At 40.5% G+C, this 17599-nt stretch overlaps 1 protein-coding gene across 1 annotated transcript in view; it reads left to right on the top strand.

Annotated features, from left to right (window-relative positions):
* myd (mayday) overlaps positions 1-17599 on the top strand; it is a 39334-nt gene that overhangs the window by 4389 nt on the left and 17346 nt on the right. Inside the window, exon 3 of the mRNA XM_067149025.2 lies at positions 6584-6697. Within this exon, the coding sequence (XP_067005126.1) occupies positions 6584-6697 (114 nt within the window). The remainder of the gene's footprint in view (positions 1-6583; positions 6698-17599) is intronic.

Below are 17599 nucleotides of genomic sequence, written 5' to 3' on the forward strand. Positions count from 1 at the left end.
TTTCTGAAGTATCGGTGTGGTGACGTTTTAAATTATATGGATTAAATCCATGTTAGACGGAAGAAAGAAATGCTGCCGGTTAGGGCCACCCTAGGCTGTGCTCAGGGAGGACTTCTTTCACCTCTGCTGTGGAACCTCATGGTAAATGCCGTGCAGTTAGGAGTGTGCAGCTGTGAGCTTGCATCCGGGAGATAGTGGGTTCGAATCCCACTGTCGGCAGCCCTGAAGATGGTTTTCCGTGGTTTCCCATTTTCACACCGGGCAAATGCTGGGGCTGTACCTTAATTAAGGTTACGGTCACTTCCTTCCCATTCCTAGGCCTTTCCTGTCCCATCGTCACCATAAGACCTTAAGCAAATAGCAAAAAGAAGGAAGAAAGAATTATGATATAAATTATGAGATATTATTCCATCTTCTCAACTTCTATTATCAATTACTTCATTTTATGAAAATTGTCATGTTGATGTGTCGTCGTTACGTCACATTCAAAGACTGTTATTACCATAAATTGTGTTTTCCCTGACTCAAAGATTACTCATTCAAAATCCATATGAGGAGAATGTCACATTAAGTAAGACTAGAAGTTCTGTTGTCATAGCCAAGGTTAGTTGATTTTAATGACTAGAAAATCTGTATCTTGTATTCTGGTATGTTCCTGTATGTTAACAAAACTCTGATGACCTCAGGCAAATTCTCTGTTCATATTTGTACAGTATGTCTTTTTCTTGGAGCTGCCTACCATTTTAATACATGCAGTAAGGAGCCCATCTGGTGGTCATGATCGTTAAGATGTAAAGTATGTGCAGTCTGATACCGTGGTTAGCCGGTTCTAGTCTCGGTGGTTGAAAAAATGTTCATCATCAGAATGTTGCCCAGCTGGGTAAGAGAGGTAGTATACAATTTCTAACCACTAGATTGCTTGCCAAAAGTCCTGTATTCAATTCCAAACCCCTCACACCATTCATATGGAGTGAGACGATATGATGCTGTAGATGGTCATTCGTCTCTCGGATGAGAACATTAAACCTTGAGCAGAATCCTTGGTGCTATTTGGTAGGAGTAGGCTATGTGCCGGCACCAGGTTTCACCCTCTTACTTCCTACTATTGTATATCGCGTAATTCATTTCATCTCATTAACTCCTCTGATGATCCCCCTGTGGGTGGGGGCGGTAGAATAACACCTACGGTATCCCCTGCCTGTCGTAAGAGGCGACTAAAAGGGGACCCAGGGGCTCTGAACTTTGGAGCGTGGGTTGGCGACCACAGGGCCGTCAGCTGAGTCCTGGCATTGCTTCCACTTACTTGTGCCAGGCTCCTCACTTTCATCTATCCTATCCGACCTCCCTTGGTCAACTCTTGTTCTTTTCCGACCCCGACGCTATTAGGTTTGCGAGGGCTAGGGAGTCTTTCATTTTCATGCCCTTCGTGGCCCTTGCCTTTCTTTGGCCGATACCTTCATTTTTCGAAGTGTCGGACCCCTTACATTTTTTCTCTCTGATTAGTGTTATATAGAGGATGGTTGCCTAGTTGTACTTCCTCTTAAAACAATAATCACCACCACCACCACTCCTCTGATGAGGTTGACGTCAGAAAAGGCGTCCAGTCGTGAAAGCTATCTGCAAAGATTCATCTCATTTCAAGCCCAACCCCAAAGAGAAACAGGAAAGGGTTGGACATACACTGACTGACAGAGCAAATGCAACACCAAGAAGGAGTGGTCAGAACTTTATGCCAATTGCAGGGTAGACTGACGTCACTGAGGTATGCTCATGATGTAAAATGCGCCGCTGTGCTGCGCACGTAGCGAACGATAAATGGGACACGGCGTTGGCGAATGGCCCACTTCGTACCGTGATTTCTCAGCCGACAGTCATTGTAGAACGTGTTGTCGTGTGCCACAGGACACGTGTATAGCTAAGAATGCCAGGTCGCCGTCAACGGAGGCATTTCCAGCAGACAGACGACTTTACGAGGGGTATGGTGATCGGGCTGAGAAGGGCAGGTTGGTCGCTTCGTCAAATCGCAGCCGATACCCATAGGGATGTGTCCACGGTGCAGCGCCTGTGGCGAAGATGGTTGGCGCAGGGACATGTGGCACGTGCGAGGGGTCCAGGCGCAGCCCGAGTGACGTCAGCACGCGAGGATCGGCGCATCCGCCGCCAAGCGGTGGCAGCCCCGCACGCCACGTCAACCGACGTTCTTCAGCATGTGCAAGACACCCTGGCTGTTCCAATATCGACCAGAACAATTTCCCGTCGATTGGTTGAAGGAGGCCTGCACTCCCGGCGCCCGCTCAGAAGACTACCATTGACTCCACAGCATAGACGTGCACGCCTGGCATGGTGCCGGGCTAGAGCGACTTGGATGAGGGAATGGCGGAACGTCGTGTTCTCCGATGAGTCACGCTTCTGTTCTGTCAGTGATAGTCACCGCAGACGAGTGTGGCGTCGGCGTGGAGAAAGGTCAAATCCGGCAGTAACTGTGGAGCGCCCTACCGCTAGACAACGCGGCATCATGGTTTGGGGCGCTATTGCGTATGATTCCACGTCACCTCTAGTGCGTATTCAAGGCACGTTAAATGCCCACCGCTACGTGCAGCATGTGCTGCGGCCGGTGGCACTCCCGTACCTTCAGGGGCTGCCCAATGCTCTGTTTCAGCAGGATAATGCCCGCCCACACACTGCTCGCATCTCCCAACAGGCTCTACGAGGTGTACAGATGCTTCCGTGGCCAGCGTACTCTCCGGATCTCTCACCAATCGAACACGTGTGGGATCTCATTGGACGCCGTTTGCAAACTCTGCCCCAGCCTCGTACGGACGACCAACTGTGGCAAATGGTTGACAGAGAATGGAGAACCATCCCTCAGGACACCATCCGCACTCTTATTGACTCTGTACCTCGACGTGTTTCTGCGTGCATCGCCGCTCGCGGTGGTCCTACATCCTACTGAGTCGATGCCGTGCGCATTGTGTAACCTGCATATCAGTTTGAAATAAACATCAATTATTCGTCCGTGCCGTCTCTGTTTTTTCCCCAACTTTCATCCCTTTCGAACCACTCCTTCTTGGTGTTGCATTTGCTCTGTCAGTCAATGTACATACAGTGTTGATCACAGTAGTGACTTTGGTGACAATTCAGAATATTAAGATTAACACACTAGTTGCCTTGGTCAGATCAGTGCAAAATCATTTGGTATATGGAAACTTACATTTTTATTTTTAGTTGAATAGTGAGAAGTTGTTAAGCCCTTGAAGTGTTATATTCTTGAGCTTTATGAAAATAATAATGTTTGAAGAATAATAACCATTGCACCTTATCCAAACCTGTATGTTGACCACTAGTCACTGCCCCCAGCTAAACCAGCATCACTGATCCAGCATCCTGAACCTGTGTTTACTTGTGGTAAGGTGGTCAGTTCCTTTCCACTCCACTTCTGGACAACAGCATTTGGGCTATGGTGGCCATGCCCAATGTGGCTTAACCTCAGAGATCTCACAGGATCTGATGTTTCAGTATAGCTGAAATTTGTATAACAGTGCACAGATATTTAAAATGTTATGACTTTTGTAACAAGTATGGTACTGCTACACTTGTTGAACTATTTGTCACTATCCAACATCCGGTACGATTTTATGGCTGGCTTGTCACGGAGCCTGTCACCAAGCATTTTAGAGCTGCTGCCAGCAGGTAGTTAGGCCACTCCTGACCTGAAGAACAGACGCCTTTTGTAGCTGCTCCTCTGGAGAACGAGCAGCATGTTCCTTTCTGCATTAACTCCCAGAAAGATAAAGTGCCTCATCTGCCAACTGCGCCGTACCGATGGTCTCCATCCCCACCGAAGTTGCCATTAACAACTTTGAGTGTTTGGTCTTCGAGAGCTGTTTTATTTCGCTCCAGTCCGCCGGCAGGCCTGATAGGATCTCCCTATCCACCACCTGGGACGCGCCACAAATTCACACAGTGGACCCTGCCACCTGAGGGAACAAACGCTAAAAAAGAAGAATCAGACGAAAAAGAATCATATGGCCTCAGGTACCATGTGCAAGAATTTTAATTAAATGCCATCTGGCTGCCTGCTCATCAATATCAGCGTTCTGGTTTACTATACTGTAGGTCTACTAAATGGCGTAAACAAAATCTCTCTTGGAAATCTATGGTTGACCCTTTTTTTTTTGCTAATTGCTTTACATCGCACCAACACAGGTAGGTCTTATGGCGACGATGGTTGAGCTTTAGTGAATTTTGTTGGGTAAACACCAAATATGTCTCCAGAGATCTTTTACATGCCGACATTGTATGACATGGAGTTTTGTCCGCCCTTCAAAATACCAACTACTTGTGCCGGGTTTGAAGAGAGGGAGCTGTAAGGTTCAAGGGAAAAAAATCAGTGAGAAATTTATATCACCAATGGAATAGAGAATGTTACATAATATTGGCAATATTAATAAAAAAAGAGATTCAGGTCTATTGTGTCTTTCAGATGAAAGGGCCAAAATACTTTCAGTAAGATCACCTTCATTTTCCGTTTCCAGCTTCCTGGGTTGGATTGTGAATCAAGGACCTCCATCGCTGCCTGTCTCTCCACCACTCTTCTCCTTTTTAAGTACATCTTCTGGTTTTCTGCCCTTATTCTCTATACACTCCCACACTGAATCCATCCACCTCTTTCGGGGTCTTCCTCGTGGTCTTTTTCCTGTTAATTTCATCGGAAAAAGCATTTTTTGGCACTCTATCTCTTCTCCCATTCTCATCCTATGCCCATACCACTTTAGCTTTGTTGTTTCTATCCTTTCTTGAAGTTTCAGGATTCCTGTCCTTTTCCCGATCTCTTCATTTCTAATTCTATCCTTTCTGGTCTTGCCCTCAATACCTCTTAGGAATTTCATCTCCGCTGCCTTTATTTTACTCTCCTCCTATTTTGTTGTAGTCAACGATCCAGCTGCATAGGTTAATATGGGTTCATAATAAGTTGAATATAATACTTTCTTACATTTCTTTGGGACATCTTAGTTCCACAAAATACCCCTTACAATCTGGTAGAAGCCGTTTGCTTGTTGTATTCTTTTTTCCAATTTCCTCGGTAGTCTTTCCATTTTCTGTGATCATACCTCCCATACTTGAAACTTTTAACCACTTCCAGAATTTTACCATTCAGTTTTGTCTTTCCTCTTCCTTCCCCTTGTCATCACTGTTGTTTTACTTTTCTCTGTGCTTACTTTCATCCCAAATTTTTCTATCTCTTGATTCCATACATCTACTTGTTTTTGCACTTCCGTTTCATCCTCACCCCATATCACTATATCATGTGCAAACAACATGGCTTTTGTTGCCTGTCTTCCCCATCTCTGTTTAATGTTCTTATGAATTTCATCCATGACTATGATGAATAGTATGGGGAATAGTACACTTCCCTGTCAGAGACCAGTTTCAACTTTAAACCATGTTGTTTTTTCCTATACTAGTCTTCACACTACTAACACAATTTTTGTACATAGCTCTTATCATTTGCATTTCCACTCTATTAACTTGTTTTTTCCTTAATGTGTCCCATACCAGCTGTCTGGGCACATTGTCATAAGCTTTCTCAATGTCAATAAATGTCATCACTATGTCTTTTCCAAACTCCCATCTTTTCTCCATTCATTAAAATATGTATATAAATTATTTCTCTCCTATAAATTTATTTTACATTTGTATTTAATTTTCAGTACATACTATGTTTTGTTCCTTATATCTTTGGTCAAAACATGTTCCACTGGGTGAACCAGTGCTTATGCATAAATTATACTTACACTGTTTTGTTTTTGAGCCCCAGTTTCAAATCTGTCTCCCAGGTGCAGCTCCCTCAAGGAGTTTCAGGAATTTTCAATTCTTCTAGGGATCTGGTTGAGTATAGTACGCGAACCTTTTCTCGATACCAAGTTTTATGGGGGTGAGGAGGAAGGAGGGAGCTCACACAGTTCCGGTTATACTGCCAACTGAATGGATATGAAATCTGAATTGATTCGATAGTATGATCGATCGATATGAATGTTCTAAACCTTTATTATCTCAACCCAACAACTGTGTAACACACATTATATAACATTTCTCGATACGAATCTTATTCCCAGCATGAATTCTATAGTTAGGCTTTGCTGTGTAAACACCAACAGTACTAGTACGTAAAGTGTACGCCAGATGTCTCACGGCGATGCATAAGCAATTCATAGTGTGTGTTTCAAAGGTTGCCAATACGAATCTCGAAGATAACCAAGGTCTACCGATTCAGTACCAAAGAGCTCAGGTATCAAGGAAAGGTTTGCGTATAGTAGTAGGTTTTCTGGTTTCAGGTTGCCTTTTATACATTGTTATACTACAACTTCCATCTATTAGTATAAATATACTGTTTTTCTTTGAAATTCCCAATCATTTTATTGCCTCTGTATAGCTGTACATTACAACATCGCAGTGATGTATTCAAAAATATTATATTGTACATCATATGGAAGTTTAGTGAAACATTGAACATTCTTTAAACCTTATTATTCTTCAGAAATTAATTTACTAAGTATATATGTTATTCAAATTTTTCTTGCAGGAATGGTATCATGGGAGGAATACCACAATTACTTCCTACTGCAGAAAGGACTTAGCAAAGAATATGCAGATAATCATGATAAGAAGCACAAAGGTCTTGAGAGATCCATGAAAGGTAAATACATATTCTTTTAAAGAAGTGCAGGTGGAGAATTGAAGTCAGAGAAAGTAATACAGATATGTTCAAGATTACCTGAAATACTGTGAATATGTAAAATATGAAAGTACCGGTACATACTTTTTGAGTCTGGATTACGTGATGTCCATCCTAAAAATAGCTCCGATGACTGTGTTTTCATTTGCAAGTTTGTGTAAGATCTTCCTTTGTGCAAGGTTGGCCTAGATTTGTACAAATCAGCAAGTGCTGTCTTATCCCACAGGAACACAGGGTGTTTTCTCCTTCTGGGAGCAATTCCCATCACTCTGAATTGGTTTTTTAGTTTGAAAATCCTATGCAGACCCACCTTAAAGTCTTCCACACAGGGAAAAGCAAATTATGTCCTGCTGATAGCTCTTCTTTTGTGGAATTATGGGAAACTGGTTTTTCGCTGTCCATTTTTTAAACCTGTTAGCTCCCGCAGTTTCTTTCAGATGGTATTGTTCCTGCCAGAAAACTATGACGGGATTAAAGTCTTGGCGTGAATGGTTGATGGACATGCAGCAGGTGCCTAGGGTCCATTGCTTCTTCCTTTCTGGCTCTTTGGCAAGTTTTCTTCTTATCTTGGGTGCTACAGTGCAGCAAGGGTCTGCAGATGGTGAACGCGAGTAGGTTTCAGGCAGCCTGTAGTGAGAACCGTTTGGTCGAGGGCTAAGTGAACCTGCTTTGCATAAGCTGATGCACCCTATGCAGGAGCAGCATACTTGGCTGCAGAGTACACTGAAGGAGCCTCCACAAAAATTGCAGAATAGTGTGAGTGCAATCAGGTGTACCCTGGGCAACATTGACTGAAACTCAGCGGCTGATCCTTCAATCCCCAGAACATAGAAGTCGTGAGTGTTAACTCAGTACATTAATCACCTTATTGTTGAAATGTGGAAAATATCATAATTACATCATCTTTTCCTTTAATGGTTTTACCTAAATTTGGTGAAGATAATTAGATAAACATTGACTAATTTATTTTCCCATCCAGTAGATCAGTGGTAAAATGTTTGACTCATCCGAAGTTTATGAGTTTGATCTTGTTGGTAACTGTTGATGTTTGAAGGACAGGCAAAAAAATTATGGTGCAGATGAGGATGAAGTTGACAAGTTTTATGAAGCATTGAGTGACATCATGGTCAGTATCAACAGCAAGGATAGAATAGTGCTAATGGGCGATTTCAATGCAAGAGTTAGAAATAGAACTGAAAGATACAAAATGGCGATTGGTAAATGTGGAGAAGGTATGGAAGCTAATGGGAATTGGAAGCATTTGCTGGACTTCTGTGCTAATATGGGGTTAGCAGTTACGAATACATTCTTCAAGTATAAGGCTATTCACTGCTACACATGGGAGGCTAGGGGTACCAGATCCATAATAGACTATATCTTAACCGACTTCGAATTCAGGAAATCTGTTAAGAATGTACAAGTTTTCTGAGGATTTTTTGATGATACAGACCACTATCTGAAAGTATCTCTAGACCTAGGGTATTGAAAGTGAAATCTGTCTGCAAACGAATAAGGGTAGAAAATCTCCAGGACGAGGAAATTAGATAGGAGTACATGGATATGATTAGAGAGAAGTTTCGAACAGTAGACAATAAGCATGTTCAGGATGTAGAAAGAGAATGGGTGGCATACAGGGATGCTGTATTAGAAACAGCAACGGAATGCCTAGGAACAACTGTGTGTAAAGATGGGAAAAGGCGAACATCTTGGTGGAATGATGAAGTGAGAGCAGCTTGTAAACGTAAAAAGGCTTATCAGAAATGGCTCCAAACAAGGGCCGAGGCAGACAGGAATTTGTACATAGATGAAAGTAACAAAGTGAAACAAGTAGTTGCTGAATCCAAAAAGAAGTCGCAGGAAGATTTTGTTAATAACCTAGAAAGGCTAGGTCAAGCAGCAGGGAAACCTTTCTGGACAGTAATAAAGAATCTTAGGAAGGTAGGGAAAAAGGAAATGAACAGTGTTTTGAGTAATTTAGGTGAACTCATAATAGATCCCAGAGGATCACTGGAGAGGTGGAGGGAATATTTTGAACATCTTCTCAACGTAAAAGAAAATCTTCCTGGTGGTGTTGCGAACAGCCAAGCTCATGGGGAGGAGGAAGATGATGTGGGTGAAATTACGCTTGAGGAAGTGGAAAGGATGGTAAATAAACTTCATTGTCATAAAGCAGCAGGAATAGATGAAATTAAACCTGAAATGGTGAAGTATAGTGGGAAGGCAGGGATGAAATGGCTTCATAGAGTAATAAAATTAGCGTGGAGTGTTGGTAAGGTACCTTCAGATTGGACAAAAGCAGTAATTGCACCTATCTCTAACCAAGGGAACAGGAAGGATTGCAACAACTATCGAGGTATCTCATTGATTAGTATACCAGGCAAAGTATTCAGTGGCATCTTGGAAGGGAGGGTGCGATCAGTCGTTGAGAGGAAGTTGGATGTAAACCAGTGTGGTTTCAGACCACAGAGGGGCTGGCAGGTTCAGATTTTCAGTATGCGCCAGGTAATTGAAAAATGCTACGAAAGGAATAGGCAGTTATGTTTATGTTTCATAGATCTAGAGAAATCATATGACAGGGTACCGAGGGAAAAGTTGTTCGCCATACTGGGGGACTATGGAATTAAAGGTAGATTATTAAAATCAATCAAAGGCATTTATGTTGACAATTGGGCTTCAGTGAGAATTGATGGTAGAATGAGTTCTTGGTTCAGGGTACTTAAAGGGGTTAGACAAGGCTGTAATCTTTCATCTTTGCTGTTCGTAGTTTACCTTGGATCATCTGCTGAAAGGTATAAAATAGCAGGGAGGGATTCAGTTAGGTGGAAAGTAAGCAGTTTGGCTTATGCTGACGACTTGGTCTTAATGGCAGATTGTGCCGAAAGCCTGCAGTCTAATATTTTGGAACTTGAAAATAGGTGCAATGAGTATGGTATGAAAATTAGCCTTTTGAAGACTAAATTGATGTCAGTAGGTAAGAAATTCAACAGAATTGAATGTCAGATTGGTGATACAAAGCTAGAACAGGTCAATAATTTCAAGTATTTAGGTTGTGTGTTCTCCCATGATGGTAATATAGTAAGTGAGATTGAATCAAGGTGTAGTAAAGCTAATGCAGTGAGCTTGCAGTTGCGATCAGCAGTATTCTTTAAGAAGGAAGTCAGCTCCCAGATGAAACTATCTTTACATCGGTCTGTTTTCAGACCAACTTTGCTTTATGGGAGTGAAAGCTGGGTGGACTCAAGATATCTTATTCATAAGTTAGAAGTAACAGACATGAAAGTAGCGAGAATGATTGCTGGTACAAACAGGTAGGAACAATAGCAGAAGAGTACTTGGAATGAGGAGATAAAGGCTAATTTAGGAATGAACTTGATGGATGAAGCTGTACGCATAAACCGGCTTCGATGGTGGGGTCATGTGAGGCGAATGGAAGATGATAGGTTACCTAGGAAAATAATGGACTCTCTTATGGAGGGTAAGAGAAGTAGAGGTAGACCAAGACGACAATGGTTAGACTCAGTTTCTAATTATTTAAAGATAAGAGGTATAGAACTAAATGAGGTCACAGCGCTAGTTGCAAATAGAGGATTGGGGCGACGATTAGTAAATTCACAGAGGCTTGCAGACTGAACACTGAAAGGCATAAGAGTCTATAATGGTTATGTATGTATGTACGTACGTATGTCACTGTTGGCATGTTTAAGATCTCTGGTGGCACACACATCATCACCTATAAAATTAACCTGTAAGCTGGCAAATGCCTGATATCATGCTTTTGTTCTTTTCGCCCAGTGGCAGCGCCTTGTATCAGGTGTTTCGTCATGCTCTTCATTTCATCACAGTAATCAAGCTATTATTTATTGAATATTATATTAGTTGCTTATCAGCCAAAAGAGTAGTATTCAGTCATTTTCAAAAATAGATTTGAAATCAGATATTATACTAATGACATGACAAATATAAGAACCAAGTGTGATGACTCATCAAGTTCAAGCACGCCCCACCAGGCAGCGTTAGTGTGTGCTAGGTCCACAGTACCAATCAGTTGGTCTTAGGAATGGTGACACAGGAAACGTATTACTCCGTAACTGATAAGTACATACACTGACTTTTTTTAAAAAATGAGAGATTACAATTAAAATGCCACGGCAGAGAACAATGGAAAAATATCATACACGAAAATAAGAGCTACGATCTTCATCACATGTTGCGAAAAGCACAAGTTACTTGAGTGTACATATACAGATAAATAATACACAACTCCCAGCATATTAAAACAAACACCCATGAATTATTTAAAGGTAATACTCTACTTACCAACTCAGTTTGTCGGTTACTGGACTTTCGAAACCTTGCGTGAAGATTTGGCGGATGTTCGAGATTGTAAATCTCGACAGATTTCTTTCATTCTGAAGAAAAATCAGCACTTCAGATAATTATAAGTCTGGGGATTATATCCATAACATGTTCAAGACAACAGCCAGCTCGTGAAGGATCAACTGAAATTTTGTCTATAGAATCAATACAATAAAAAAATATTTCGCCCCACATCGATTTTGAGTTCAGTTTTTCACTAATTACTTTCTCGGCCTGGAAAAGAATAGCACATATACTTTTCGAAGGGCATTTTTAAAACACTTCATTATTGCTTGAACCGTAGTCTGTTATTTCGGAGAGAACTGAAAATGTACTTTGATTATTGTCATGTAGAGAATGGGCACAGGGCGAACACTTAATAAATTTAGAAGAGTGATTAACAATGTGCCCAGCCAAGGTCTGGAGAAATTGCTGAATGGTATGGACGGAGTCTTGGGTAAGGAGTACAAGATTTTAAAAAAGTCCAAAACAAAAGTAATGGAGTGCAGTCGTACCTAGTCAGGTGATGTAGGTAATATTTGATTAGGAAATGAAGCCTTAAAGGAAGTAAATGAATAGTGTTACTTGGGCAGTAAAATAATTAACGATGGCAGAAGTAAGGACAAAATAACATGCAGACTAGCACGAGAAAGGAAGAGCTTTCTTTACGAAAAGAAATTTACTCACTTCGAACACTGATATAGGTATTAGAAATATGATAAATGTTGTTAAAAGGGGCCTAACAGCTGAGTCATCAGCTCGTAATGGTGCAAGGTGCAACAAAATGCAAATTAAAATTAAAACTTCAAAATGTATTGACTAGAATCTAAAACTAATGGTGACGTAAAGGTCTTTTTGGCATCAGAAAGCACACTAGAATAATATAATAACCCAAATTTTGATCAACATTAGACTGACCTTTTGATTCTCCATTCGCTGATGCACTCCCATCTTCAATCTTCTTTTCTGAGTGATGTCTAGATTCTTTTTCCTGTTGGGAGTTTCACGGGACTTAATCTCACTTGAAAGGTATTTCGGCAAATTAGGGAAAATGTGAGACACTGCTCCTGGACATATTTTCCATCTCACACGAGACAACAACTTTTTCACCATTCACTATAAAATTATCTGATTTTACTATCAAATCATCAGAGAAATGAACTTGACAAATTTTACTATTACGCGTAACACAGTATCCTTTCGTGGAATAGCTCTGGCCCATTTTTCAAATTTATTTATATCCTTCGGTGGTGAAAAGAATCTTAATACCATTAACTACTCTACCATAGCCTGACTTATAGCCAGGCACAAAGCAGTACGGCATGTGAACTATTAATTTAATCAAGCCACATAACACACGTGCCTTAAGTGCACAACACACAATGAATTGAGATTAGTAACTGAAAGCAAAGAAAATTCAACTTATTGACTTGAAATATCTCGCACAGTAACGTCTCCCACACTTTTCTATACCCAGCTTGCCGGAACTACTGGAGCACATGTTGGACACCGTCGCTTGCAGTGGCGGGTCCACAAACTACCATGCTATAACGGCTGAGTCACCACACTTGTTATTCTATTCATCATGCTAATGATTTCTGAAACATTGTCAAGAAAGCATCATTCTTCCATGGTCTTGCACTACAGTACCCTTCTCTGTTGGCACTCCATTGGATAATGTTCTGTGTTCTGTTTCTGTCACTAAATGTTGCTGTAAATGTTGCACATTTTCAAGTTTGATTGTGCAAATACCATTTTTATAGCTGCTAATTTGGGGGTTGGTACCAGTGCTATTCTGGAATTACTTGAGGCTGATTTCAGTGATTTTATTGGTCAGATCCTGTAATTGACAAGGATAATGAAGTGCAATTGGAGGATTTTTCATTGGGAAGAGGTGAATGATATCATTGCCATTGAGGGTGTAATAGTGGTATTCACTAGTGCTGTTATCACAAGCTAGAACACATAGCTGTCAGCATGCATACAGCCCTGAAGATGGTTTTCCATAGTTTTCTATTTTCACACCAAGCTGTACCTGAATCAGCCCCACTGTACAGCCTTGCCTCCCCCGAAGGTGGAGCAAACATTGGAACACACACATCATTACTACACAAGATGGAAGGCTGCTTCAGCCATAGCTCCTCCAAGGTCACAGTAGGAGTGGATTTTGACAACAACGAGATTATGGGGAAGCACCTTTATTAATAGCAAAACAGCAATCAGCTTCAAGGTTCCTGGACTAGCTGAATTCAAGAGACATTTTGTAAATTTAAAACAAATAGAAGCCACCTTTGAAGGAGTAAATGAAGTGAATACATAGCAACATTCAGAACAGTGACAAATTGAAAGTCATATCTTTTCAAAAACTTTTTATTAGAAGACATGCAGAATATTTTAATGATTAAAAGTGCTGGAAACATTTTTACAACATCTGTTCAAATGAATAGAAATATTTTTTTTAAAATAGGCTAACTATAAGTAGATCCATCTTCCTCTCATTTCACTACCCCATTCAACCATCCATCATTGTTTTTAATTCATTTTATTTAATTTATTTTAAATTTACGTAGTATATAAGAAGAAATAAGGTTCATGATTAGAATGTTCTTAAAAAGATAAACTTAGTGAATCACCTAAGCAATGTAAACAGCTGAAGATGTTCTAAAAAAAAAAGAACGAAACATGTACTGTGTATGATTAATTGATTTGCCAAAATGCAAATATAAGTATCAGAAAGGTGGAAGATTTGTTAGTTATTAAGTCTTTGTAAATAGTATTTGATACGGAAAATGAAGCTGATTTCTTGCAATATGTGGTATGTTTCGAGCTGTCAGTGGTGAGTTGGCATAAAATGACCTAAGTAGAAGAATAAGCTTGAGTGAAGCTGTGAAAAGTAGGAAAGATCATAATATGAAGATAAAGTTGGACTTCAAGAGGGCGGATTGGGGCAAATATTCATTTATAGGACAAGGAGTAAGGGACTGGAATAAATTATCAAGGTAAATGTTCGATAAATTTCCAAGTTCATTTAAATATCTAAGAAAAAACTAGATAAACAATTATAAATAAATGTAAATATAAGGTAAACTGTTGATAGGGAATCTGCCACCTGGGCGACCGCCCTAAATGCAGATCATTGATTGATTGATTGATTGATTAACCATAGAAGCTGTCCACAAGAACGTCCATCAGGTTTAGCCTTTCGAGTACTCCTGCCATTCTTCCCGCCTGTTTGTACAAGCAATTATTCTTACTACTTTCATGTCTGTTACATCAAGGAGCAAGATATCCTGAGCCCACCCAGCTTTCACTCTCATACTACAAAGTTGGTTTCAAAACAATCCCATGTAAAAATAGTTTCATCAGATAGTCTGGCAGCTGCTATGAAATTTCATGAAATAAGCCAAAATCTGTAACATTTTTATGAAAGATTTTGTAAAATGCATTACATTGGGGTAATTTTCAATCTTATGGGTATGTGCTTGGTATAATTATTTTTTGAATTTATCCAGTATACTACGGGTCAAATTTCAAGTTCCTGTTGCATTTTAAAATCATAAATTAAAAAAGAACTGTTGCATGGGAGGCGATTTAGGACACAAGAAGACATCAGCAGCACTATGAAACATGGGACTGCAAAATTCACACCTGGTGAGGCGACTCATATCCGACATCTCCCGCATTGTTGACAACACATTGGGGACAATCTAGCGGATTACTTTGAAGGTTTGCCGTAAAGGGTACTGTATTACATACTATCCACTTCATTCCGTATCGATATTGTAATCAAGATAACAATTAAGTAAAAGGTTCCACCTGATCGATACTTTTTTGTTATTTAGCCTTCGGCTAAATTTATGTCATTAAAAACTTACCGAACATGTTTTGATTGCTTCGCAATCATCATCAGCTGTTTCGCTTAAAGCTTAGGTGAAAAAGCATAAAACATTTCTCCACTGACACCAACTCTTAATCACCCTCCACATTCAATTATACCACCTCCTCTTACTCCTTCAATAATTACCATGCCATCTCTATAATTTAATCACTCTTATCTCAACTACACCACCAAATCTCTCTCTTTCAAATGACAATACATTTCCACCATAAATTTACTTCCTCTTATACAACACTCTACCACTTACCATAATCACTCTCACATATCACCAAATCAACCCTTTATGAATAATAATCCAATTTAACTTTCCTTATAATACCACCATGATTTCAACTACTATTCCCTTCCTTCCTTCCTTCCTTCCTTCCTTCCTTCCTTCCTTCCTTCCTTCGGTTTTTACTTCTTGTGACTACCCTCTTCATTTAACTCTTGCTTCTCCCGTGGCTCAAAAACAGCTCTATTCTGTGCCTGTTTTCCGCTACTCTTACCTCTTCACTCTGCACGTCCATTCCTTCACTGCATTCGCCTCTCTGACTTTCTTCTTCACTGTCTATGTCCGAACCGGTATTCCTAAACCTTCCTATTTTCACCCCGTTATTTACTGCACTTTCTTTTTCACTATGTATGATCACACTTTCACCATGCACATCTCCCTGCCTTACCTTGCTTAACTTCCTAATCTCCTTGGTTGTTTCCTTATCACCATGACCGTCTTCTCCAGGGCTACTGACCATAACTTGTCTTTCTTCCACTCTCTTGCCCATTTCTTCTTCTTTCTTCATCTTCTCTTCTAAATCCCGTAGTTTCATCACTGGCCAAAACCTAGTCCACTGGCCATTGGATAGCACTAGATGATGCCCTTTAATATACGCTCTTAGCCCTTGAAGTCTGGCCTGGACTAAATGTTGTTTTAGGGTATTTATATTCCTCATCCCTTCTCTTCCCACGTCTCTTTTGGTCCAGATTTTCGTGCTCCGTAGATTATTCGCGCCTCTTATCACTATTTCCGCCATCAGGGTGGAAAACAACTTCACTTTTATTGGCCTGTTGCCCCGTACTTTACCTATCCTTTCTACATCGTCTATATCGACTTCACTGAAGTTGATTTTCATCCTTTTTTTGGATGAGTTTCATAACCTTGTAGATCGTCAACACTTTGTCCTCTCCTTTTTCGTCCGGCACACCATATATAAATAAGCATTTCTTCCTTCGTTCTTGGCAGCTGCTTTCTATTTCAGCCTTCAGCTTCACCATCTCTTCCCCCATGTCCTTTATTTTTTCCTTAAGTGACGCAATTTCTCTCTCGTTGATTCCTACTTTAGTCCTACAGTAGTTTCATCAGTTCTTCCCTGTATCCATCATCTCATATTCTCAAATTCTTTCACTTGTTCCTTCATCGTATTTTTAATTTGTTCAAATGGGCATACTTCTTCCACCACCTCCCTAACAACCCTCCTTATTACCTCTACATCTTCCCAGCTCATGTTGCCATTGGGCGTCGGTCTGGGGTTTACTTCCACACCCCCTATGACTAGCAATAGCATAATCACCGTTGCCACCATTATCATCTCGCCCTTCAATCTTGATTCCACTTCATCTCCTTCATTCCTGGCTGTTTTCTTCTTCCCTCGCCCCTGCCAACTTCCGATAACTGCCCAATATTGATCTACACCAATCATCCTTCCTTCTTCCACTCACCGCCCGCACTCCACTCCCACTTTACCGGCACGCCCGACTCAGCACGTCTATATCTGCTGACTGTCTAGGTAAGACTCCTTGAAGGGTACTGTACTCGATAAGAATAAACATTACATAGTGCGAGGATTTCATGGCTGATCGTTTCCTCACTTTATATCCTACACCTGGTAAGCCTATTCTACATTAGTCATACAGTCCACAGCACCTTACGCTAGCTGCTTCCATGTATATATTTTCATTTCTGTGGTAGATCCTGCATTCGTGACAAAAATAGTTGCTGTGAGTTATATCTCAACCCTTGTATAATGTTAGTCGTAAATTTTAATTTCTTCCAGACTTTTGAATAGCTTTGGAACTTTTAGTGCTCTTGAAATTGCCCTTTTAGGAATCTGAAGTAGTTAGGAAAGATAATTTACTAAGGAATACTTTTGGTGTAGGAAACGTCTCACAGTCCGACTCGGCAAACCACAGGCTATCAATATGTTGACTGTTGACTTCATATCGATAAACTTGTCGTTGCTGTGCTCACATAACCATGGTACCTGGTCTGGGAGTAAGCTATTACGAAGTTAATTAATGCTCAGGTAAGTTATATGTTGCCCTACAGGGTCCTGTTTTCTCTGCCATCTGGTAAGACAAACTGAAATGTCGAAATTGACATAAGTAACATCAAGTCAAAGTATATGTCCATAGCAGCTGAGTTTGGTTTCCCATTTTCACACCAAATAAATACTGGGGCTGAACCTTAATTAAGGCCATGGTTGCTTCCTTCCTACTCCTATTCCCCTTGTATCCCATTGTCGCCATAAGACCTATCTGTGCCAGTATGACGTTAAAAAAATGTAGCTGAGTTGTTGTTGTTGTTATTATTATTATTATTATTATTATGTCAGTATAGAACAGAGATGGAA

The sequence above is a fragment of the Anabrus simplex genome, chromosome 6 (genome assembly GCF_040414725.1).
Source record: "Anabrus simplex isolate iqAnaSimp1 chromosome 6, ASM4041472v1, whole genome shotgun sequence".
NCBI lineage: Eukaryota > Metazoa > Arthropoda > Insecta > Orthoptera > Tettigoniidae > Anabrus > Anabrus simplex.